The following is a 27,383-nucleotide window of genomic DNA, read 5'->3' as shown; positions in this document are numbered from 1 at the left end:
GGTTTCTTCTTTGAATCGCCTATTCATATCCATTTTTGGATATCCATTATTACCCATTTTCTATTTTGCTGTTTTCTTATTGATTTATAAGTCATGTTTAAATTATTCTGAATACTAATCCTGGGTAGAACATGAGTGCTATAAATGTCTTCTTTCAGAATGTGATATGTCTTCCTTATGTACCGTGTCTTTCGTAGTGTAAAATATTCATTATAATGTAGGATAGTAAAGCAACATTTTGTTCTGTGGTTTGTGATTTTTGTTCCCTTTAAAAAATCTTTCACTATGCCAATGTGCTAGGAGACAACACCATGTTATTTTTTCCTAAGTTGACTTTCTTGCATACAGATCTTTAGTCCATCAGGAATTTATTTTACCTATAGTGCAAGATAGGGATGTATTTCTTACTTTTCCCATATGGAAAACCAGTTTTCCTGACACCATTTACTGAATAGTCATTTCTCCATGGATTTGTAGGACCAGTTCCGTCATATATCAAGCTCTTATAAACTCTTTTCCTACGCTCTCTGTTTCACTCCATAATCCTATTTGTTCTGGGCCAAAACCACACTGCTTTACTAGTGTCCATATCTGGTAGAGCAAGTACTTCGACTTCTTATTGTTCTTCAGAATCCCCAGATTGTTTAATTTAACTGTATTCTCTATTTTTTTAAATAGTATCTGTGTTGCTCTTGATCTCGTGCATTGATCTTGCATCATTTAGTCATATTGAATCCTTATGGTTCTAATGATACATCACAGTTTCCCTTGGATTCTCTATTATGTCACTGACAAACAGTATCATTTTGGTATCCCTTTCTAATCCATCTGCCTTTTATTTCTTTTTCTTATATTAACTGTGCTAGCTGGATCTTTCCATGAAGAATTTATAAATATTCTGAACTTAAAATCAAGGCTTCTAACATTTCATCATTGAGCATTATGCTTGTTTGAGATTCTTTTTGGTAGATACCTTTCTCTTTTTTTTTAATTAAATGATTCATTACTTTATTAGAAGCACTTCATCAGACACTGTTTTTAAAAGTACAAAGAGAACTTTAAGTGCTTTCTATTAGATGTTTAATAACAGTTCCCTATTTTCATGATTGGGGTAAATCATTATCCCTTTATCATAAATTTGAATTGGTAGATACATTTCCCCAAGTTTTCACAAATGAACAACAGTCTCCTCAATTCTTGTGTGTTGGTGGTGGGGTGGGGCTGGGGATGGAACCCAGGGCTTCACTAAACTATATTCTCAGCCCTCTCCTCAATTCTTAAATTACTGTTTAAAAAAAAAAAAATGATTGTGTTAGATTTTTCTCAACATTGATCTGACTCTGTTAAGCTTAGTGTATAGTATATAGATCTATTTAGAATATATAGAAAAGAAATGGCAAATGGTTACCATATTTATAGTTTACTGTAACTATTTACATTTTACAAATCAAGACTGTTATCAAAGAAACATTCTATATTATTCTACATAACTAGTAGAATTTGTGGCAAAAATTTAATTTGACTGTGGTCCTGTAATAGACCACGAGTTTAAAGTGGCGTGATGAAGTCCTTCCTTTTCAAACCTAGGCCTAAACTCAATCTCTAGGTCTACATGTATACTCCTAAATGTCAGAAATCAAAATATCGAAAATAAAAATTCAAGGCCCTCTACGAATGTGCCTCACAAAAAAGGATCCGTGTATAGTTTTTGTACTTATTCATCGTATAGAAAATACTTCTCATGTTCAGCCATCTTTATGTTCCTATGATAAACTTCTTGGTCATGAGGTATTTTTTTCATACATATTTGCTTTGTTCATGTTTTCTTAAGGAGTTTACATTGAAATTTGAAGTTCTTTCTCATGTTATCTAATATCTAGGTAAATACTAGCCTTATAAAGTGGAATGTTAACAGCAATATCCAATCTATCTTATTGTTCACTAGGTTAAGAGAGAATTTAGTTACAGTTATAGTATACCCATAATTGGAATAGTATTTTTCCACAGCATTGTCAATAGCATTTTCTGTCTTAATAGTTGAATAACATCTAAGACTACAACATTGACCTGGTTGATGTTCCTGCATGTTCTGTTGTGACTTTGCATGATTCTGTTTTCATAGACAAGTTTCTAAATATACATAAAAGGACGGTGAGACCCATTGAAAATGAATATGATCACAGTGCTAGAAATCAGCACTCATGTCTTCCTTGCTAAACGCATTCATGTCTTTAACACAGCCAGAGTTCCACAAGTCATTATAGGTATTTTTTCACAGAAATGCCTTGGAATGCTTATTTCAATGGCATTTTCATTTCACTTGAGACCCAACTAAACCAGTTTGTCTAGAACAAAACGAAGTTACAGGGTTAAACACTGATAATGCTATTACCAAGACTCAGTGCTGAGAACAAGCCTCTCCAAGCAGGATCTGCATCCAGCGACTACTGTCTCTCAGGTTGTGACTGGGGTGAGACTTTGTCATATTTAACGTCCTACATGTTCATTTCAACACGTGCTCACAGTTTGAACCACAATAATGACTCTTTTTAAAGTACCTTCTAAATTAGTATTTGGCTTAAAATTGCTATTGCCTGGAATCTCCTTGAGAGATTTTCCAGAGGACCTCCAAGTTCTGTGTTATAACAAATAAAAGGAAAATTAATTAAAAGACTTAGCAAAGTCTTATGTTGTCTTAAATGGCAGCTCTCCTAGCGAAATAATAATGGGTTGACTTAATCCTTTTTTAGAGACTACAGCAAAGGTTTGGTGTTCATCAAGTGAAGATAAAGACAGCAGAATCTAAGAGTAAATTGATTCCGAAAATAGAGTTTCCAGACTTTCCATGGAGAATGAAATTCCTACTCTTTCTTCTCCCTAGGCAACTGCAACCATTCTACTTTGTCACCTTGCTTGAAAAGCTGTTCCATAGGAAGGGACTTAGGCACGCTGCGTCCTCTCCTGTGGGTTTATAGGGAACACACTGCTGCTGTGTTTGAAGCAAATGTGAATTGTGTTAGATATGAACTGCTAACTTCCAAGGAATAGTGTCATTTATGGAATCACTGTAGTTGGTGACCACAAAACCCCTCCTGGAAGAAAGGAATTGTTGATTATTTTGTTGCCACTGTGTCCCAGTTCCTGGCACAGACCAGGCACACAACAGGGGCTTACCTAGCAAATGAATGAAATAATTCTTATAGTACCAGTAAGGTGCCTCCAAGTACTAAACCTTTATTAGTGTGTTTTACAACATAAGGCTCTTAACTAGCCTTTTTAAAAAACTATTTTTAGTTGTAGACGGACACAATACCTTTATTTTATTTATTTATTTTTATGTGGTGCTGAAGATCGAACCCAGTGCCTCACAGGTACTAAGCAAGCACTCTACCACTGAGCCATAACTGCAGCCCCTTGAATCGTCTCTTAATGGTACACTACTGTGATAACTACCCTGGAAGCCTTTGCTTAAATACCAATATCTGCCCCATTCAGATGCCAATTTATGTTCTTCCCTCTAACTGAAAGTTTTTATTTGAGCCACCTCTCTTGATCCTTCTCTCTGGCTTCAAAAAATTACCAAGGTAACCAAATAAGATTCCCAGTTGGCCAGTCTTTTTAGATGTGTGGAAGTTATCTTATAAGCACACTTATTTTAGAACGAAGATATAGAAAATCATAAAGAAGTGTGGGTGAACTGCTTACCCAAAGACAACCCTCTTTTAACATTTTGGAATATAATCATCAAATTGGTAAACTTACCACGAAGCTAATGTCACCAAAGTTCATACCTAGTTCTGTTTGTAACTTTTCATTCTTAGTCTTAGGCTCCTCAAACTTTTATGACGTTTCAGCAACCACAAAACCTGGCTCCACCACGGTCCTTCATCATGGTGATTAACTGATTTTTATAAATCTACTTCCTTTCCATTTTGTAATAAGCTTTTCCACCTAATGGAAATATAATTTTCTGTTCATTGTTGCATACTTTTAGAATTCCTTTTAAAAACAGTGTAATGTTCCAATGAATAGATCTATTAAGATAATTGATTTACTAAATTACTTCCCTGTTTTTGGAAAGAAACTTCCCCACCCCTTTCATTGTACATATAAATTTGCTTCATCTAACACCCTGCTTTGTGCCTAACTATGTAAAAAGTTGAATTACTGGCTCAAACCATATGTGTATTTTGGGGGACTTTGAATATATATCCACAAATAACCCATCAGAAAAATGGTATTAATTTATTTTCCCAACAGTCATATGTGAGAATATCCATTTTCCTAACTCTTCTCTAGACTATCTATTTTATTGTAAAAACATTTGCTGATTTCATAAGTATAAAAAAAACTGTCTTATATTTTAATTTAAATTTTTTTCCTTCAGTTGAAAAATAAGTATGGCAAGAGCTCTCTATATATTTAGGGCATTAGCTATTTGCCATTGGTAATGCAAATAGTAATTTGCATAATTGTCAATTGGATTCAGAGAAACTAAGGAATTTAGTTCATTTGGAATTGTCACATTATCTGCCTGCAGAATATGCCCTTTAGGGGAAATTGTATTGCCATTCCTGAAGGCAAGCATACTTCATATTAACTTGACCACATTATGGAGAGAATTGAATTTATTTTAACTAAAGATATTTGAGCATCTACCAGGTGCTTAACACTCTACTGTATATTACCATCCACTGAGGGGAACTGTCACACATACAACAAACTGTAATGCAGAATTAAAAGCTGTGGTGGCAATTTCAACAGAACACAATGTGAATACATATGTGAGAGGAAATTAATTCCTTAACTCATAATGAAAAAGTGATGGAGGAGGGGTTGCCAAAGATGGTGCAGAGGAGGTGTTATATGTGTGTGAAGCAAAGTGGGGAGAAGACCATCACCAGCCAGTGGTACAGCACGTAGTGCCAACATTCATGGCAGGACACCCAAGGAAGGTGGGATGATTTGAGGTAAGAAGGCTGGAATAGGAGGGGCCACACTGTCAATATCCTTGGACACCTTCAGATAAAGATTTCCCACATTGTGGAACTAATTCTGAGCTTCAAAAGTCAACGAAAATATACAGACACAAGTCTGGAGGACCTGCCAGGCCAGGCCCATTGTTGTAGTGTGACTGGAGGTTTTTTTGTTGTTGTTGTTTTTGCTGAAATCCACGTTGCCTTCACAGTCATTGAGGAGGGAGGACTTTGAAGGATCAGACTTCTCAGATGGACTCCAAGTGTCGTGAGGTTCATTCAAAACCCTGATGCAGCCTTCTGAGCTCTCGGCCTCCCCAGAACCCCACCACCGGGCCTGGTGTGTGGATTGTTTCTGACCATGGGTCGGCATTTCCCTCAGTGGAGTTAGAGACAGGAGGTTTCTGAGGCCTGCGCAGTGTTAATTTGGAGGCCGGTGAGGGGGAATGGGGGATTAAGAAAAGACACACAGACATTAAGAGAGAAAGGTGAGATCAGGTGGGTACTGTCCTGGGACAGAGGAACAGGGACCCAGAGCTGGCTCCACATGTTTACTCTATAGGTTTTATCATCAAAAGTTTATTTGTGAGAAAGTTTCTGGAAAGCAGGCAGACTCAAAGGTCACAGCATGGTGGAGACAGGGTTATCTTGCTATATTCAAAATCTTCTATTCCTAGGAGACCGTGTTGGTGACTCAAGGTTAACACTGACATCTCTGGACATTTGCCCAGAGAGACCAAGGCTGGCATAGCAACTGGGGAGTGTTAACCCTATGCTGTTGTACAGGGAGATCGCAGGGCAAGCACATCATATCCACAAGGTCATCAGACACCTTGATTCCCATAACCGCTCCCCACAGGAGATGTTTTCCTCCACTGTCCTGGTCATGCCTCAGCATCTTCAAGCACATGGTCAGTCTAAGTGTGAGGACAGCTAAGGTTGTCCCAGCAGGATGATTGGAAGGGATGGACACGGCTAAATGTGGAATTTCAGAAGCAGCATGCCTAAAGGGAGAGATCCTGGTTTCGCAGATTGACAGAATTCGATATATTTCTTAGAAGCTATAACTTTTAGGCAAGTTACTTGATTGGACCTTCTGAGCTTCCATTTCCCTACCTGTGAACTATAACCTTACCAACAACTTGATGAGGTGCTGTGTTGATTGAATGAAATAATGCACTCTTATTTCTGACAGATAGTAGGCATCCCATAAATGCATTTCTTTGTCCTATTCCCCTCTTCATAAAAAGGGAGGTTATGATCCGGAGGCCCTCAGACATCCTCTGTGAATCTGGCATAGCCAGGACTAACTTAGAGAGAGAGAGAGAATGTGCCAATCCTGCTGAATCTCCAGAAACCACATAGGTTTTAGCTTATCACTATGCCAGCAAAACGCCACTGTATATTAAGAGAACTCCTTCTGAGTTTAAGCATTTCTAAATACCTTTCCTGAATCAAGTGTGAAAAGACTGTTCTTCTCTGTTTGTAAAGGCATCTTTCCCATCCTCCCCGGATTTTCACGTTCTGTAACTGGACTTGTGTACCCAGCTGGCAGCTGCACCAGCCAGACCTGAGGTAACTAGAGTTTAGGCCCAATTTTTTTTTTTTTTCCCCACTCCAGAGCTTACAAATTCTATTTCAAGCACTTACACGTACAGAATGCAGATGTGGGGATGAAAACCAGGCCCTTTCGGGGAGCGAGGCTGTGATATTAAACTGGAGTGAGACCATAGTGGCCCATCTGAGGTGGCCTCGCCCCAGGAACAGTTGGGGCCCAGACCTCAAGAGTGGTTTTGGCCTTTTGATATAGCATTAGCAATCCCCTGGGACAGTGACCACACCTCCCATTTGGGGCAAGACATTGCACAATCTGTGATTTACACAGGCTTGAAAGATTTTCCTCTGCATTCTGAGGAACGTGTAACCATGTGGAAATTCTGGAGAACTCATTCCCTGAGGAAGTTGAGGGCCAGAATTAGGATGGGCAGAGGGGAAATTGGCTGCTTATGCCCCGATGCCAGAGGACGACGCTGGTCAAAGAAATTGCCACTTCAGAATGTATTCCTAATGAGAATACAAACCAGCAGTGAAGGCTGTCTGGCTGTTCACATCACCTAACAAAAGCTCTTACGGCTCAGACAGACTGCATGTGAGATCCCTTTTGGATAACTGATAACTTATTCATTCACTCAACAAATATTGAGAAACCTACTACCTGAATGGTACTATCATAGGTACAAAGGACAACAACAAAAAAATTTTTTTAAATCTCTGATCTCATGAAATTTACATTCTCGTAAGAAAAACTGACAGTAAACAACATAAATAATTAAAATGTGAATTATAATATTTACCGAAGACTCTCAAAGGTGTTGCTATTGTCTTGGTTCCTGGTTGCTGATGAGAAAGCTACCACTCTTCTGATACTGGGTCCCTCCCAAGTGACTTTGCCCCCACCTCTGGGAGATTTTAACAACCTTCTGCTTTGTCCTGTGATCTCCAGTGTCTCAGTGACAAGCCTAAATGCATGTTAGGGCATTTCATGAGTGTTTTAAATTTTTAATCTTGTACTTCAGTTTGGGAGAGAAAGAAAAAGAGAAAGAAAAAGAAAATTCTTCTGTTATTTTTAAGGGAACGTCTCTTTTTCTCATCTCTCTTACCCAAAACCCTTTTACTAGGACTTTGGATGCTCTGATGTCATTCTCTCTTTTTCTTATTGCTCTTCTCCCTTTTTCATCCCTTAGTCTTTTTGCTCTACTTTCTAAGTTTTCATCAACTTTTTATTCTTCACCAGATTTTTTTTTCTACCGCATGGTTCTCAGAGATTGCGCTTACTCTCCAAATGTTCCCCTGTGCCTGAACTGTCTCACCTCTACAGAGTTTCTGTTTCCTGTTTACCTTGGTCTTTTCTTTCGTGGTACAGGCTTTTATAAAATACATGTTAATCCTTGTGAGTCTTAATGTGTGGTGAAGACATAGTCAGACTAGCTGGAAGTTTTTATACATGGAGCTGCACATGTCCCTTTTCCACTATAGGGGGCCAAGACAGAATCTAAATATCACCCTCAAAAATCTAATGGTCGGGGCTGGAGATATAGCTCAGTTGGTAGAGTGCTTGACTAGCAAACACAAGGCCCTGGGTTCAATCCCCAGCACTGCCAAAAAAAAAAAAAAAAAATCTACTGGTCACTTGTTCCAGGCTACTCAGTTTTCTAGGGGAATCTTCCAGTTTCATGATTGAGGTTGGCTAGCATTCTCCCCTAGACCTGGGCATCCTGAATCCAATCTTTGGCTTGAGCTCTTCAGTTCTCTGATGTGAAAGCAAAAAGGAATTCCTTGGCCAAGTAAGGTGGAAAGGGAGAGATGGACATCTTACCATGCACTGGGAAAGAAAAATGTTCAACCAGGTCTCATATGTTCAATTCACTGCTCGTTCCTACCCTTTCCTTGATTTCTGTGGCCCTGCAGTTTTAGGTCATGTTCTTCCCTTAAAGGTGTAGATGTCAACTTTCTGTCCTCTGCTATGGTTTTTTTTTCTCTCATCCTTGTAATCGTTGACTTATGCGGTTTTTGATTCTTCATTGCCATTTTAAATGGAATTTCTGAAGGAAGTAATCAATTTGTTTCATGAACTGCCATGTTTATCTAGAAGTCACTCACTCTATTCTCTTATTAATCTCTCCTTTTAAGGCTCAGCTGAGTGGTGGTCCACCCTTGGTAGAATCTCACCAAGAGTCCCTTTCAATATCAGGATATTAGATATTCTATTTCAGTGATGTGTTTCTGAATAACAAATGACCATAAACATAGTGACTTGGAACAACTGCAGTCATTTATTTGTTTATGATTCTGCAATTTCAGCAGCGTTTGGAGTGAGCATCTCATTTCTGTTCCATGTGGCATCAGTTGGGATAGCTCATTCATGTGAGCAGTCAGTAGTTTGAGCTGTAGAATGAGTACATAACTGGAGCCGACAGGACTTTGGTTCTTCGTGTGGACTCCTGTGTGCCTTGGTTGAACTCCTGGGAGCGGGGTTCTGTAAGGGAATATCCCAAAATCCAGCTCACCAAGAGGAAAACCTCCAGTGTGCAAACACATATCAAGTTTTCATTCTGCATCACACTTGCTAATAATGTTCCCATGGCCAAAACAAGTCACATGGCCAAGTCCAGAATCAATATGGAAAGTGGGAATAAAATACTGAGAAATGTAGTTCACTGGGGACCACCTTCCCCTTAGAAGTCTATCATTCTGTGATTCAATGCTTGTGTTTTTCTTTGCGTAACTGACTTTTCCCATTTTATGTATGAAACGTTGCTGTGTTAGAATCTTTTCTTGTACATAACTTAATATGGTATAAATATACAGTAGGTACATATTAAAACCACAGAAATATGGTAGCCTTTTCACTAAAAAATGTTTCTGAATGGACTACAAAGACTTACGCTCTTTAGCTTACCCCTTGCTATAATGATTATGTTCCTAGTTAATGAAAGACATGGAAAAAAATAACCCTAAAGGATCAGGTCCTAAATATACCTTACAAAGGAATTAAATGCTACCTTTCACCTTAGGCTAATGAGGTCAGTTCCTTGTCCTTTCGGTTTTAAAACAGTGGTGAATTAGCCTCTTTAATACCTGCCTGGACTCCAAAGAATAAAAGCAGATACTTATGTGATAACCAGATAGTGCATTCCTTGGAAATTCCAAACATATATTCCTTGTCACATGCTTTTCAAGCTTGTCCTGAACGCCTGTGAGTGAGTAGGACAGACATGAGCTTCAAGTCCTCTTGACTGATAACCATGCTCCTTTTGCATGCAGGGGTTCTCTATCTCCAGTATGGAGATGAAACCAAGCAGCTCAGGATGCCGAATGAAATCACAAGTGCAGACACGATTCGTGCTCTCTTTGTAAGTGCCTTTCCACAGCAGCTCACCATGAAAATGCTGGAGTCGCCCAGTGTCGCCATTTACATCAAAGATGAAAGCAGAAATGTCTATTATGAATTAAATGATGTAAGGTAAGTAGTTGTAACATTTTTTTAAATTTGGTCTACCAGGTGTTGTATTTACTGTTTGTTTGTTTTTCTCCATCAGATTGTATATAGAGGGTCTTTTGGACCATTGTATTGCATTGCTAGAAATTATTCTGAGCCGTAATTTTTTCTCATCCCAGTGAAGAAAGCACAGCCATGATCATGATTGACAGGATTATTCACCCAGGTGTGAATTCACTGTCTGACTTTCTACAGTTCATTTGCAAGGCATAGTTTACAAAGATGAGGGCAAAAGACTTTTGTATGGATCTTTGAATGTTACATCAGATCTTTCAATGTCATGTCTGAAAAGAACATTAGAAATGATCCGGTTCACCATTTCATCTAAAAGTTAGGAAAACCAGGCCCAGAAAGTTGGTGGAGAAACTTGGTGAGAATTGAAAACAGTACTTAAGACTAGAAATTTCCAAACTCCTTCTCAAGTTCTCTTTCCCCGTAGATAGAGACTGTGGCTGTTTTAGGTAAGATCCTACTGGGTCATTATTTACGCCTAACAAGTTAGAATAAAAGCAGTAGCCTCAGCTTTATTGCCTATACAAACCAAGGCTGAAAAGCATTCTCACTTTCCATTTGTTTCTTTGAGAATGTCCTTTACCCAAGAGTCTCACTTTACAGGAGGGCTTTTTCCAGGACCCCCAACTGGATGTACTCTAAAACTCTACTATGGAGACTCATTTTGTTGGCAAGAAAACAGAAACATCCTTATTGACTGCAATGGCGGTGTATACAGAAGAGAAGGGACCCTCACATCTGGGGACTCATTGAACTATTCTATTCAAACCTGAGAAACAGGACTTAAATCACTAATATAGTAGCCTCTAACTATTTTAGAACTCAAAAGATTATTTAGTGGATAATCTGTCCCTTTCATTTTATGGAACCAGAAACTCAGACAACATCAAAGTTAAGGGTCTTATTCAAGAGCACACAGCCAATTAAGCAACAAGCCCCACCCCAACCTGGCTGTCTACATTCTCAGTCAGATCATCGAGGCCAGAACTTGTGGTTTCTGGGTCCTTACCCCGTGGACATAGCAAACTCTTCTGTTTCTTCATCATGGAAATAACGAGTCCTACTTTTTAAAAATATGCCTTTAGAGCACAGTAAATGTAAACCGATAAATATCTAACAAGATCACAAATGACATATTTAGTATTGTGCCAAGGTGTGTGAGTAATTTAGGGCTTTCAAAGTTTGACATATGCCCTAAGGTGTAGGTGCTACTATTACACAACCTTCCTGCTTTTTAAAAACGGGTTTAAATATTCATGAGTACCAGAATATTCATGCTTGTTTTCGAAATAAATTATTAGTCAAGCTGTCACCAAATTTTTTTTTTTAATTTGCAAAGCATAAACTTAAACCTGAAATAATCACATTGTAATTGAAGACTGTTTGCAATAATATAATTCCATGTAGTACTTTTACATGGACATGCCATTTTGTAGCAATCATATTTCCCCACTTAGAGGCATGGTGGGATGCTGTGATAGTAAGTAGGTGTGAAATTAAGCAAAGCCACTCTTGATTATGGAGCTCAGGGCTGAGGAGGGGATGGTAAACAACTGGAGCTCACTGTCTTGCAGTCCATGGGAAATTTTCATATTGCCATAAGTCACTGTTTTCTAGAACCTTTCCCAAGCCTCAAAATGCGATTCCTTTAGTTCCTTTTTTGCCTTCTTTGGGAACTTTGGAAAGCTGTGAGAAAGAGAAGTGCAGAAGGATGAGGAGGAAAGAGCTCATAGTCCTCCTTGGAAATCCAGTTGATAAGAGTGGCGAAAGTAGCACTTGAAAGGCAGTCACTTTAAACACTATCATTCTCAGTTGATGTTTACATTTTACATTTGCAAAAATGATGATCTTATTGCTGCTCCTTACGCTGCAGTACTGATAGCCTGTTTTTTTAAAAAAAAAAATCTCATTTAAAAAGATTAAGTGGAAAGTCATTGGTTTGTAAATTTTCGATAATTTTATTTCTCAGTTTCTTTGATTTAAAAATTTTAAAAGACCTAAAAGTGTTCAAGCAGAGAAAATGCTTTTGTTTGATGAATTTAATATTTATGCTAAATGATCACTTCTATATTCTTCCTGAGAATCGTTCTTTTTTTTTTTTTTTTTTTTTTGGTTTTATACAAAAGATGTTTCAATTCTATTTTATTTGAATGGTAGAAGACATTTTTACCACAAGCACCCCACCCCCCCAAAAAACCTATCACAGGTATTAACTGAAGACAATGGCTTTAATCTAAACTCAAGGCAAATTTCATTTCACCTCCCTGGGTCTATTTGAAGCTAGAGTATATTTGCTCACCATTTGGCTTATTTCATCATGTGTTGGGTTCTGATTATTTTCCTTAGGGAAAGGTTGCAGAGTTCAGGTCAGAATACTGTGCTGTAAATGTCACCGCAGTAAATGCAATCTGGCCTTTTACTGTTGGTTCTTCTCAGATGAACATGTTTCAAAATTAATCATAAACCGAGCTCATGTATTTTCAAAATACTTTACAGTTGCAATAAGTCTTTCCACCAGTGAGGTTTTCGGTTTCTCCACATCGTCACACATGACTTCTGCCTCTAGCTAGAGGGTGAGTTCCTTTCGTGAATCCCCAAGGCCTTGCCTCGGCGACGCTCATCATCTGAGCCCCTTTTAATAACAAGGGCTGTACGTTCCCCTCAGCAGACTTCTAATGAGCTCCTTGAAATGTGGAACAAGTGTGCAAGCCAGGACTAGTCCTTGCTTCAAAGTAATGACTGGCAGATATTTAAAGGAGAGGAACAAGACCAGTCCAAGAATCCTCCACTTCATTTAAAACCCAAACATAACGCAGGAATCCCAGTGATTGCAATCAGCCCATTAAATGTGTGGCTGCACCTGGGAGAAGGTATTCGCCCTCTTGCACACGTTTCTCTGAGTTTGCCCAGCCATCATTGGAGTGGAATCACAGGGTAGACAGGGATGAAGGAAGGGACTTTGGGTGGCCCTTCTAAGGCTGCACATGCTGAAACAAGGACTTCATAGACATTCATGTGCTCTTAAATAACTTCAAAGTAGGCTCCAAGTAAGGTATGGGATTTCTGTCTTTTGCTGTGGTCTGACTCATTGGCTGTAAGTGCTAGGTTTAGAAGGAGCGAAGAATTTATCTGCTGCTATTCCTTTATGGCCCATGATTTAATTTGTATGTAGGAAAGTATTTTTTAAAACCCATGGTGGAAGAAACAAATGCACTGTAAAGATATTAATTTTGATACTTTTTTTTTTAGATTGTATATACATTTTATTTTCTTTGCTGAACATGTTTATAGGCAAAAAGAAAAGGAAAAAGGCATTGTGTGTGTGTGTGTGTGTGTGTGTGTGTGTGCATTCATTAGATAAGCAGCAAACCAGGTGTTTGGGCAAAGTAAACAATTAAATATTTAAAAATTAACTGGAATCTCTTTGAACGTTTTGTAAACGTTGGAGTTTTATTGTTTTTGAAAGCGTTAGTTTTCCACCCTCAGAATCTTGAAAGAAAGTTCTTGTTACCTGATATTTATGGGTGGAGAGCTACATCGAAAGAATAATACTTTCCCGTGGAACGAGACAAGGAAAGAAAAGCTGAAGTCGTTTTTCTTCTTTTCCTTATTTGTATTTGCCTATTTTATGGTGAAAGAATTTTTTGTGTGGTTTCTGGTAGACAACTGCCAGATTGTCTCTTCACAGTTTTTACCTGATCCTCCAGGGCAGGCAGAGGAAATGACCACAGTCAGGCTGCTCTCATCTGCCATAGTTTTTGATGTTTTTGATTCTAGGAACATTCAGGACAGATCCCTCCTCAAAGTGTACAACAAGGATCCTTCACACGCATTCAGTCACACACCAAAAACTGTGAATGGAGACATGAGGGTAAGCAGCCTGTTCTATTTTTAACTTTTCTTGGTGGGTCAAACTATCTCTTCTCTTTGTTCCTTCTTCTCATGTAGTCACACCCCACCACCTGGTTTTATGGGTTCTCCTCACGTCTGGTGACTCATTGTTTGTTTCATGGTAAAAAAAAAAAGAAAAAAGAAAAGAAAAGAAATAATAATACATCCTAGTCATTTGGGGCAACCAAATTGAAATGGGAGTGGTATATCCCCTAATCCCTCTCTAAGTATGGAGTTTATGTTTTATTTTTATCTTGGGCAATGCTGGGGTTTGAACCCAGGGTCTCCTGCCTGCTAGGCAAGTTCTCTACCACTGAGCTATACCCCTCAACCCCTAAGCCTGGAGCTTAGAAATAGCCTCATTCCAAGGAGATCCTGAAAATCTTCACATAAAAGAATGCTTAGTCCTTAATACGCTAATTTAGAGGAGCCCTTGGAAATTTTTCTCCAATGTAAACAAAACTCACAAACAAAGAGTATATGTTACATGGACAAACTATTCGTGTTCTCAGAGTGATTCTTCCAAGTTCCTCACAATCTCACTTAATTATTCATCTTCAAATTCAGGATTGTTTGCTGTTTTACTGTATTTAATATTATCAGATCTTCTATGAACCATGTTGTGGGCAAGCACAAACATCTGTGTGATTTAGGAGCTAAAATTCTCTAGATTTAGGTCATCTCAGATCAAACAAATATTCACAGTGCATAGGGGTGTTTTGAAGGAAAACGAATAAGGACACTAAAAAAGGAAATTTTAAGATCACATTAATGTAGTTCCCTCAGGAATGGATTGAGTTTCTAACAATGTTACATTCCTCTGAAGTAAAAATGGGAAGGGAAAATAAAAGATCAGGTTCTGCACACCCCATACCACCCCCCAACACACACATTTAGATGCCACTGCACCATTTCATATCATCTTTTCTGTGGATTAGCCCTTAACTGAATGTTGAAGTGTAACTGGAAAACAAAACAAAACAAAACAAAACAAAAAAGTTTTACTGTCAAAGAAACGCAGGCATGATTCTTTCCTGAAGTTGGAGTATTGTTCAAATGGGGTGCTGTCTGTCTCCTGATGGTACTTATTGGTTTCCTATTGCCACTAGAATAAATTATTACAGATATAGTGGCTTAAAACACTGCAAATTGATGATCTTATGGTTCTAGAGTCTTTAGACTGACATGAGTCTTGCTGGTTCAAAATAAGGAGTCACTAGCAGGACTTTTCTGGAGGCTCTGGAGAGAATCTATTTCCTTCCCCCCTACCCTGCATCTTTTAGAGGTCATCCATATTGATTTGTAATCCCCTTCCTCCACCTTCAAACCCAGCAAAATAGCATCACTTTGACCCAGTTTCTTTGACCTGTTGTCTGTTTTTCAAGACATTTGTGGTTACAGTGGGCTTACCCAGTACTCCTTATTTTCAAGTTAGCTGATTAGCAACTTTAACCTCTCTTTCCCAAGTACCCCAATATAACCACAAGTGCAGGGAATTAGGGTGCAGACATCATTGGGGAGCCACAGTTCTACCTCCCACAAAGAGAATGTAAGTTCAAGACCAAGAAACAGGTCAGGAGGTTTAGTTGAAAGTGCTGGAAGAATTTCTGTGTAATTCTGAATTGGAATGTGAGTAGTGACCTATGGAACCAGGGTATACCCTTATGGAGAAAAAGGCCTCTATGTCTTCAACGGCTTTTTTATGTCTAAAATGATGTGTGAGTGGAACCAAAGTCTTTATTGCTACTTTGGAAAATCTAGAATTTTGAGATCCACTTTTAACCAGTTTCACTTTAACTGTAAACCAGAGCTACGTGAAGACAGATTGTGTCATGCTAATTATGAAGCGTGGATAAATATTACGAGACCCTGTGCCTTTTATTACTCTGTTACACTCTCTTTTGGTGACATTCATAGGAGTCTTTGCCCCCTTGGATAGCTTTTATATATATCTGGACTTCAAACTGAAGTTCTGTCATGCTTCGAGTTGTTTCTGTTATGTAGAGCCATTCCCAGACAGGCGCCCCACAATTGCCTTTGAGAGTCTTGTTTATGGCTGGGAGGACACCTGTTTTAACTCTTAAGCAGATGTGGTGCCTACATAAAGACCTACTGTAAGAACTGGAAGCATCAAATATTAACCATATGCACAAAGCCTATTAAAATGCACAACTTTCGCTAAGGATTTCAGCAAGTGGATCTGTTTTTGTTTGTAGATGAGATGGTAATCGTCACTTTCTGGGTTATCCGCAGCCTATGTTAGACACCATTTGTTTGTATGAGAAAGTCAACCATTGTCCCCAAATGAGGGGACAACAAATGTTCACCACCTAACACAACAGAGAAGCTCTTCTGTCTCAGTTGAAGACTCTTTAGAAATGAAAAAATAGAAACCAGCTTGATGTGATCATGCCTATAGTTTGTAGCTTGGCCCCTTTTCACAGGCTCTCCAAACTTAAAGACAAGGAATTCCTTGGGCCTCACCTTTCGGTCCTGGAAGTTAAAATTCTTTTTCTTTTCCTGATAAATGTGTCTGCATCGCTACAAAACTACAGGAAGTTTTGTTGAGCCCTGTTCATAGCCCAGATGCAAAACCCCATTGCTCATGGTAAAGAGCAGAGCTAGGAACAGTTGTCACAGACTAAACCAAGATGCATGCTGGGTTTAGGGGAACTGCATCCTCCATATGTTTACAATGTGAGTGTGGCCTGAAGGAATTCCATGGTAACCACTCGCTTGCGTTAGTCACTGCAGCCCTGCCCCTGATGTCATTAGACTTAACTTGCCAGCCTCCAGAGTCAGCTTGGGCCAGAACTCCCAGCTGCCCCCTCCTTACCAATAAACATGCATATGAGAAAGACATTGGTTGGAACAAGTAGAGGCGTAACACCAGCCATGCCAGAACTCTGCAGTGGCCTCTGAGACTTTCCTGAAATGATAAATTTAATATCTTGCCTTTGAACAAAAAGAGAATGTAAGATTGTATGTCCAAAATTTCCAGGCAGTTCTCCCAGAGCAGTTTTATGATAGAATGGTGTTCCCCAGGAAGTGTGTTAGACTAATGTATTAACTCTGAGGTTATGGGCCTCAGAGTGTGCATGGAGTTTATGCTTGGTGGGAAGCATGTGTCTAGCTTTTCATTTAGCATCTAGCTGAGCATTTTTGAGCCTAGGATATCTGATGAGACGGGTGGTTCTCTGCTGGATCTGAGCCCACCCAGCTCCTGATTTTTGCACATGGGTGCGAATCACTCTGATGTAATTTAATCACATGGCTTTCGTTTATTGCATCTGATGGTAGAGCTGATAATTCAGTTCCCAAGGGATGGAGTGCCCCATATGGAACAGGATCTTTTGCACAAATTATATATGTACTCACAGGGTTTTCAATTCACAAATATACAACTTAAAATGAACCATTCCATTTTGTGGTTCTCAAAGAGCACGGGTGATTTCCTGGTGGTGTTTTCAGTTTGGGGGTTTCTCCACCTTCTTGTGTATAATCAAGATTACTGCCCAAGATTCTCTGCTCTCATTTAATTCTCTCCCTCTTGTCTCCTTCTGTTAATTTCACTTGTATGTCTCTGATTTTTACTTGTATACAGACAAGCGCCAGATTTTCATTTAGATCATATTCCCCAGAATTGACCCTGCATCTTAAATTACTCCCTAATACCCAGATGAGTCACCTTGGCCCAGGCCTCTTCTATTTGAACTTTGTGTTTGATGCTGAAGAATGGTCTCCTTAGAAACCATGGGCTTCCATTACATCGCCATGTCTAAATTCCTTACCCACATTCAAACACCCCCCACCTCCATTGTTCACTAGTGTTTCTTCCTCCCCTTTCCCCCTAAATGGTCTCCAGTGTGTTCCAGAAGTCTTTCCCAGTTTGGGGTTTTCAGTTTTTATGTCTTTCGCCTGTTTTCTGGATTGGTTCTTCTTTCCATCTGAATCTTTGCACTTGTGGTTTTTATTTTACCACTTTTTTAACTATTGCCTCCATGTGAATGACCCTTAAAACTATATGCTACTTCTGCCATCTCTAGAATTCAAGACCCAAATGTTGGACTTTTAAGTGGTTGTTTTTACACTGATGTTCTTCTAGTATTTCTAATGTATCCATTGAAGGGGAAAAAAATTGCTATTTTTTTCTCCAAGCCTTTATCCTCCTTGATTTTTTTTTTTTGTTATCTTTTGAAGGACAGACTGGTTGTATTGGGGGAACACATGTGTGCATAAATGTTTTAGGGGGTGGAGAACAAGAGGTTTAAAACATTGAGTCGTCCGTGATTCTTCATTTGCCTGATTCCTGCTCTTCAACTTATTCAAACAACCCACCAGCGCCTGTCCATTCGATCCTGCAAGTTCTTTTATAGATGTCCTTCTGCCATTGCCACTTGTGCATGTCATTTTATTTAATCCTTAAGACAAAATTTTGAGACAGGCCTTGTAATAAGTCCCTTTATTTATGGCTGATGAAACAGTTTCTTATGTTAAGAAATTATCCCAAGGCCACATAGCTGGAAAGAAAGGGCTGATCTTAATTCCAAGTAGCCCAGTTCTGGATACAAGACTCCTTAGCTAGCATCATGCTGCTGTGGTTACAATATTTATTATTTCTCTACCAAGCTGCATCAGCTGCAGTCTGTTCTTACTCCCCACACTGATGTTTATAGTTCCAAGTTTCTGAAATGCCCTTTTCCTTCCCATATGTCTGCCTGCTATGGTTTGGATATGGTTTGAGGTGTCCCCCAAGACTCATGGGCTGGAAGCTTGGTCCCCACATAACAGTATTGAGAAGTGGTAGATCTTTAAGAGATGGGGCCTGGTGGAAGTTGGTTGGGTCATGCATGGGGAGGGGGGTCTACCCTCAGAGAGGATCAATTTTGTTCTCTCAGGACTGGGTTAATTCTACAAGAATGGTTTGTTATGAAGCAAGGTTACCCCCACATGCTTGGCCCCTTCCACGCATGACCATTTCCCTTTCTGTTTCTCAGCCATGTTGTAATGCAGCCTGGTCCATACCAAATACTGGCACCAGGCTCTCTGGGCTTTTTAGCTACCAGATCATCAGAATCATGAGGAGGGAAAAAATAAAATAAAATCAAACCTCAGGCATTTTGTTATAGTAACATGAAACAGACTTAAGACATTGTCTTTCAAAATTCTGCTCTTGAAACATATTGCAGGACAATTGTCTGATTCCCTTAACAAACTGTCACCTTGAAAAAAGTGTGGAAAAAGAGTGCTAAGTTTCTCAGGACTTTACTATGCTGTAACAACCAGGTGCCATATGCACCTCAGTGTTTGGATACTGAGTTGAGCAAACCAACTGTAAAAGAAGTCTTTAAAACTATTAGGAAGAATTCCACGTGTCTTAGGAATCAGATGATATTAAGAGAAAACTGGTTAATTCCATGGGGTATAATAGTAAGTTGGTAGTTATGGTTTTTAAAATGAAACATACAAAAGTATTGCAGGTTAAATGATAGGATGAATGGAATTTGCTTTCAAATACTCCAGCAAACAGTAACAAAAATATACCCACGTACAGGAAGTAGATGAAACAAAATTGGTAAAATGTTGAAATAGGCCAAAGCTGGAAGATGGGTGTTCATTATATTATTTTCTCCACTTTTTTATGTTTGAAAGTTTCCATAATAAAATGTTTTAAAGATAAAAACTTACTTTTTGAGTCTAAAGAAAAGAATGCCTACTCCACACAGCTTTCCCTAATGCTGTCGGGATTAATCTTCCCCTGTCGAGGACACGTTGCACATTCCCCTGGCCGTGTAGTCATTTTAGGTCATGTTCATCTCATCCACAGACTGTAAGTTCTTCAAAGGCACAAACCATAACACGGTCATCTCAGTAGACCTCCGAAGGCCAGGGTAGCATCCTAACCCGTGGTGCACACCGAGTAAATCTCCTTACATAGTCTGCATTGAGTACTATAATGATAGTGCTACAAATGTTAGATTATTCATTTTCTGTCATTAATGAGGACCCACTGTAAAAATATCTCTCTGTTCTCATCGCCAGAAATAGTTGTGCTTCTCTTGGTTTATTTTTATCCTATGGACACTCTGAATCTTGTAAGTGATCATTTTCCCTCTTTGTGTTGCTCCTCTAAAGCTTAGAATTAAAACTGTGGCCCACCCACAGCCAGGAGACAGGCATTTGTGGTGGGTATTTTGTGTATTGGCTTTGTTCCTGGCCCCTCTTTTTAACCACTCTACTCTCGATTTCCTCTTGTACATTCCACTTTGACTTTCATTTTTTTTAAACAAAATCATAATAAGTAATGTGAACTCTTAATTTCTTGCAGAATCTGTCAGGATATAAATGGAGTTCATTCTATACCGCTGTTGTCCTGAATGTGAGATAGTAGACCTTTTTGTGTCTGGAATGGACAATGTGTTAAAGTACTTTACATTTTGTTCAAGTTAGTCCACAACTCTGCAAAGTAGTTATGCTGACTCCATTTTTACAGATGACACAACTGAGGCCAAAGAGGTCATTCCCAAGCTCACCTCTTTCTGTTTCTTTGTATGTAGTCCACAGCTTCCCTTCCTTGATATTTCCATTTAGGTTTTGCAAGTTTTGAAATAATGTTCCTAATGAAATTTTAAAATATACCAAATATCCTTTATTAATTTTTGTTTCATCTCGTGACACTATTTTGTACCTCGTTCATGGCAGCATTTAATATTTCACTTTGCCCCGTTCTGTTCTCTGCTGACTGACTGTACTAGAAAGAAACCATTAGGGGAGGCGGATAAGGAAAAAAGAAACAGAGAAAGTATGGAGAAAAAAATCCCAAGAGATGGAAGCTTCAGAAAACACACCTGGCCGATTTTCTCATCTGTTCAAAGTCTTCTCTGACCCAACCATGATATCCCCTTGGCTAACACCAGGACAGTGGTATAAAAAAGTGACATTCATCAATTACTTCTCTGTGCCTGGCACCTTGATGAGTGTTTTGCTGTAGTTGTTCACCTTTGACTTTAAAAACGATGTAATATGAGAGTTTTAATTATCTCTGTTATCTTATCACCTGTGTCAGATGAGGAACCTGGTGCTTAGAGAGGTTAGTGAACCTGCTCGAAACCACACAGCCTGTGAGAAGTAGAGTGGGTCTCAAGCCAGGAAGAACTCTGGAATTGACCTTCTTAGTCATTCCTAAGTTATCATAGTCCTTTTCCACTACTGTCTCCAAGATCCATGTCTGTGGGTCATTTCCTTTTTTTTTTATTCTTACTTTTATTTTTTTCATATTTTTATTGGACCATTATACTTGGATATAATGGTGTGATTCCTTGTTACATATTTGTGCATACAAAGTGTGCCAATATAATTTGATCAATATTGTTCTGCAGTATTTCCCCTTGTCCTCCCCACCCCTTTTTCCCCAGTCCCTTTTTCCTCTACCTTACTAATCTTCCTTTAATTTTTATGAGATCCGCCCACACCTTTCTTTTACTATTTCCTCTCTCACTTTCGCGTATGAGCCACAACCCGTGACTTTTTGAGTTTGGCTTAGTTCATTGAACATAATGTTCTCGAGTTCCATTTGATTTCCTGCAAATGACAATTTCGTTTTTCTTCATGGCTGAATAGAGCTCCATTGTGGGACCAGGCATGGTGGTGCGTTCCTCTAATTCCAGTGGCTCAGGAAGCTGAGGCAGGAGAACCCTGAGTTCAAGGCCAGCCTCCACAATTTAGTGAGGCCCCAAGCAACTTAGTGAGACCCTGCCTTAAAATAAAAAACAAAAAGAACTGGGGATGTGGTTCAGTGGTTAAGCACTCCTGGGTTCAATTCCAAGTACCAAAAACAAAAACAAAAAAGAAACAAAAAACAAAAACTTCACTGTGTATATTAATCACATTTTCTTTATACATTTATCCATTGACAGATACCTATGCTGATTCCATACTTTGGCTATTGTGAATTGTGGTTCTGTTAACATGGGTATTCATATATCACTATAGTATGCTGACTTTAATTCTTTAGAATAAATACTGGAGAGTGGTATAGCTGAGTCATATGGTGTTTCCATTTCTAGTCTTGAGGAACCTCCTTTCTAATTTCCATAGTGGTTGTACTAATTTGCAATCCCACCAACAGTGTAAAAAAGTGCTCCTTTTCTTCCGCATCCTCTCCAGCATTTACTGTTTGTATTCTAGATGGTTGTCATTCTGACTGGAATGAGATGCAACCTCAGTGAAGTTTGGATATGCATTTCCCTAATTGCTTACAGTGTGTTTCATGTATTTGTCGGCCATTTGTATTTCTTCTTTCGAGAAGTGTCTAGTTAGTTCATTTGCCCATTTATTAATTAAGTTATTTGGTTTTATATAGTGTTAAATTTTGTGAGTTCTTTATATATTCTGGATATTAATCTTGTCAGCAGAGTCCCTAGAAAAGATTTTCTCCCATTCTCTAGGTTCTCTCTTCACATTCTCTTTTTTTTTTTTTTTTTTACATTTTTTTCCTTTTTTTTTGATTGTAAACAAATGGGATACATTTTGATTCTCTGTTCATGGAGTAAAGGCATACCATTCGTGTAATCATAAATTTACACAGGGCAATGTTGCTTGATTCATTCTGCCATTTTTCCCCCTTCACCCCCACCCCACCCACCCCTCTTTTCCCTCTATACAGTCCTTCCTTCCTCCATTCTTGCCCCCCTCCCTAACCCTAACCCTAAACCTAACCTTAACCCAAACGCTAACCCCTCCCACCCCCCATTATATGTCATCATCTGCTTATCAGCGAGATCATTCGTCCTTTGTTTTTTTGAGATTGGCTTATCTCACTTAGCATGATATTCTCCAATTTCATCCATTTGCCTTGAAATACCATAATTTTATCATTCTTTATGACTGAGCAATATTCCATTGTATATATATGCCACAGTTTCTTTATCCATTCATCAATTGAAGGACATCTAGGTTGGTTCCACAATCTGGCTATGGTGAATTGAGCAGCAATGAACATTGATGTGGCTGTATCTCTGTAGTATGCTGATTTTAAGTCCTTTGGGTATAGGCCAAGGAGTGGGATAGCTGGGTCAAATGGTGGTTCCATTCCAAGCTTTCTGAGGAATCTCCATACTGCTTTCCAGAGTGGCTGCACTAATTTGAAACCCTACCAGCAATGTATGAGTGTACCTTTTTCCCCACATCCTCGCCAATACCTATTGTTGCTTGTGTTCTTGATAATCGCCATTCTAATTGGGGTGAGATGGAATCTTAGGGTAGTTTTGGTTTGCATTTCTCTTATTACTAGAGATGTTGAACATTTTTTCATATATCTATTGATTGCTTGTACATTTTCTTCTGTGAAGTGTCTGTTCATTTCCTTAGCCCATTTGTTGATAGGATTATTTGTATTCTTGGTGTAGAGTTTTTTGAGTTCTTTATAGATTCTGGAAATTAGCGCTCTATCTGTAGTATGAGTGGCAAAGATATTCTCCCACTCTGTAGTCTCTCTCTTCACATTACCGATAGTTTCCTTTGCTGAGAGAAAGCCTTTTAGTTTGAATCTATCCCAGTTGTTGATTCTTGCTTTTATTTCTTGTGCTACGGGATTCCTGTTAAGGAAGTCTGATCCTAAGCCGACATGTTGAAAATTTGGACCTACTTTTTCTTCTATAAGATGCAGGGTCTCTGGTCTGATTCCAAGGTCCTTGATCCATTTTGAGTTGAGTTTTGTGTAGGGTGAGAGATAGGGGTTTAATTTCATTCTGTTGCATGGTTATCCAGTTTTCCCAGCACCATCTATTGAAGAGGCTATCTTTTCTCCATTGCATATTTTTGGACCCTTTGTCTAGTATGAGAAAATTGTATTTATTTGGGTTTGTGTCCATGTCCTCTATTCTGTACCATTGATCTACCTGTCTATTTTAGTACCAATACCATGCCGTTTTTGTTACTATTGCTTTGTAGTAGAGTTGAAGATCTGGTATTGTGATACCCCCTGCTTCACTCTTTCTGCTAAAGATTGCTTTAGCTATTCTGGGTTTCTTATTCTTCCAGATGAATTTCATAATTGCTTGCTCTATTTCTGTAAGGTACATCATTGGGATTTTAATTGGAATTGCATTGAATCTGTATAGCACTTTAGGTAGTATGGCCATTTTGACAATATTAATTCTTCCTATCCAAGAACATGGGAGATCTTTCCATCTTCTAAGGTTTTCTTCGATTTCTTTCTTTAGTGTTCTGTAGTTCTCATTGTAGAGGTCTTTCACCTCTTTTGTGAGATTGATTCCCAAGTATTTTATTTTTTTCGAGGCTATTGTGAATGGGGTAGTTTTCCTAATTTCTCTTTCTGAAGATTCATCACTTATGTATAAAAATGCATTGGATTTATGAGCATTGATCTTGTAACCTGCTACTTTACTGAATTCACTTATGAGTTCTAAAAGTTTCCTGGTGGAATTTCCAGGTTCCTCTAAATATATAATCATGTCATCAGCGAACAGGGATAGTTTGAGTTCTTCTTTTCCTATTCGTATCCCTTTAATTTCTTTTGTTTGTCTAATTGCTCTGGCTAGAGTTTCAAGGACGATGTTGAATAGAAGTGGTGAAAGAGGGCATCCCTGCCTTGTTCCAGTTTTTAGGGGGAATGCTTTCAGTTTTTCACCATTTAGAATGATATTGGCCATGGGCTTAGCATAAAGGGCCTTTACAATGTTAAGGAATGTTCCCACTATCCCTATTTTTTCTAGTGTTTTCAGCATGAAGGGATGCTGTATTTTATTAAATGCTTTTTCTGCATCTATCGAAATAATCATGTGATTCTTAACTTTAAGTCTGTTGATATGGTGAATGACATTTATTGATTTCCAGATGTTGAACCAACCTTGCATCCCTGGGATAAAACCCACTTGATAGTGTTGCACTATCTTTTTAATATATTTTTGTATGCGATTTGCTAAAATTTTGTTGAGAATGTTTGCATTGATGTTCATTAAGGATATTGGTCTGAAATTTTCTTTCCTCAATGTGTCTCTGTCTGGTTTAGGTATCAGGGTGATATTGGCTTCATAGAATGAGTTTGGGAGGGTTCCCTCCTCTTCTATTTCATGGAATACTTTGAGGAGTATTGGAATGAGCTCTTCTTTAAAGGTTTTGTAGAACTCGGCTGAGAACCCATCTGGTCCCAGACTTTTCTTTTTTGGCTTTTGATGACCTCTTCTATTTCATTGCTTAAAATTGATTTATCTAAGTTGTGTATGTCCTCCTCCTTCAGTTTAGGTAATTCATATGTCTCTAGAAACTTGTTTTGTTGGAATATAGATTTTCAAAATAGCTTCTAATTATGTTTTGTATTTCACTCGTGTCTTTTGTGATATTTCCTCGTTCATTCCGAATTTTAGTAATTTGAGTTTTCTCCCTTTCTCTTTGTTAGTGTGGCTAAGGGTTTATCAATTTTGTTTATTTTTTCAAAGAACCAACTATTTATTTTGTTAATTTTTCCGATTGTTTCTTTTTTTTTCAATTTTGTTGATTCGGCTCTGATTTTAACTATTTCTTGTCTTCTACTACTTTTGGTGTTGGTCTGCTCTTCTTTTTCTAGGGCTTGGAGCTGTAGTGTTAAGTCGTTTATTTGTTGATTTTTACTTCTTTTGTTGAATGCGCCCCATGAAATAAATCTTCCTCTAAGTACTGCTTTCATAGTGTCCCAGAGATTTTGATATGATGTGTCTTTGTTCTTGTTTACTTGTAAGAATTTTTTTGTTTCCCTCCTGATGTCTTCTGTTATCCATTCATCATATAATAGTGTTTTATTTAATCTCCAGGTATTGGAGAAGTTTCTGTTTTTTATTCTGTCATTTATTTCTAATTTCAATCCATTATGATCTGATAGAGTACAAAGTAGTATCTCTATCTTCTTGTATTTGCTAACTGTAGCTTTGTGGCATAAAATATGGTCTATTTTAGAGAAGGATCCATGTGCTGCTGAGAAGGATGTGTATTCATTCTTTGTTGAATGATATATTCTATATATGTCCATTAAGTCTAAATTGTTGAATGTGTTATTGAGATCTATGGTTTCTTTATTCAATTTTTGTTTGGAAGATCTATCCAGTGGTCAGAGAGGTGTGTTAAAATCCCCTAGTATTATTGTGTTGTGGTCTATTTGATTTCTGGAGTTGAGAAGGATTTGTTTGATGTACGTGGATGAGCCAATGTTCGGGGCATAGATATTTATGATCATTATGTCTTGCTGATTTATGCTTCCCTTAAGCAGTATGTAATGTCCTTCTTTATCCCTTCTGACTAGTTTTGGCTTGAAGTCCACATTATCTGAAATGAGGATGGATACTCTAGCTTTTTTGCTGTGTCCGTGTGCATGGTATGTTTTTTCCCATCCTTTAGTCTATGGGTATCTCTTTCTACGAGATGAGTCTCTTGCAGGCAGCATATTGTTGGATTTTTCTTTTTAATCCAATCTGCCAGTCTATGTCTTTTGATTGATGAGTTCAGGCCATTAACTTTCAGGGTTATTATTGTGATATGATTTGTATTCCCAGCCATTTGACTCATTTTTGTTTTTTGACATGATTTGGTTTCTCCTTTATTTGGCTATTCCTTTAGGCTAGTTCCTCCCGTTGCTGATTTGCATCATTGTTTTTCATCTCTTCCTCATGGAATATTTTGCTGAGAATGTTCTGTAATGCCGGCTTTCTTTTTGTAAATTCTTTTAACTTTTGTTTATCATGGAAGGATTTTATTTCATCGTCAAATCTGAAAGTAAGTTTTGCTGGGTATAAGATTCTTGGTTGGCATCCGTTTTCTTTCAGGGCTTGGTAATTGTTGTTCCAGGCCCTTCTCGCTTTTAGGGTCTGGATTGAAAAATCTGCTGATATTCTTATTGGTTTCCCCCTGAATGTAATTTGATTCTTTTCTCGCGCGGCCTTTAAAATTCTGTCTTTATTTTGTATGTTAGGTATTTTCATAATAATGTGCCTTGGTGTGGGTCTGTTGTAATTTTTTATATTTGGAGTCCTATAAGCCTCTTGTACCTGGTTTTCCATTTCATTCTTCAGATTTGGGAAATTTTCTGATATTATTTCATTGAATAGATTGTTCATTCCTTTGGTTTGTTTCTCTAAGCCTTCCTCAATCCCAATAATTCTTAAATTTGGCCTTTTCATGATATCCCATAATTCTTGTACATTCTGTTCATGATTTCTTACCATCTTCTCTGTTTGTTCAACTTTGTTTTCAAGATTAAATATTTTGTCTTCAATGTCTGAGGTTCTGTGTTCCAGGTGTTCTATCCTATTGGTTATGCTTTCTATGGAGTTTTTAACTTGGTTTATTGTTTCCTTCATTTCAAGGATTTCTGTTTGTTTTTTTTTCCAATATCTCTAACTCTTTATTGAAATGATCTCTTGCTTCCCGTGTTTGCTCTTTTAACTGTTGATTGG

General features: G+C 38.3%; 1 protein-coding gene across 10 annotated transcripts in view; it reads left to right on the top strand.

The window, feature by feature from the left end:
• Kiaa1217 (KIAA1217 ortholog) overlaps window positions 1-27,383 on the top strand; it is a 293,338-nt gene that overhangs the window by 174,249 nt on the left and 91,706 nt on the right. For all 10 annotated transcript variants that reach the window (XM_047520201.1, XM_047520203.1, XM_047520202.1 and 7 more), the window contains 2 exons: window positions 9,801-9,999; window positions 13,825-13,918. In XM_047520201.1, the coding sequence (XP_047376157.1) occupies window positions 9,801-9,999; window positions 13,825-13,918 (293 nt within the window). The remainder of the gene's footprint in view (window positions 1-9,800; window positions 10,000-13,824; window positions 13,919-27,383) is intronic.

The sequence above is a fragment of the Sciurus carolinensis genome, chromosome 12 (assembly GCF_902686445.1).
Source record: "Sciurus carolinensis chromosome 12, mSciCar1.2, whole genome shotgun sequence".
NCBI lineage: Eukaryota > Metazoa > Chordata > Mammalia > Rodentia > Sciuridae > Sciurus > Sciurus carolinensis.
This window is presented reverse-complemented; position numbering and strand designations above follow the sequence as displayed.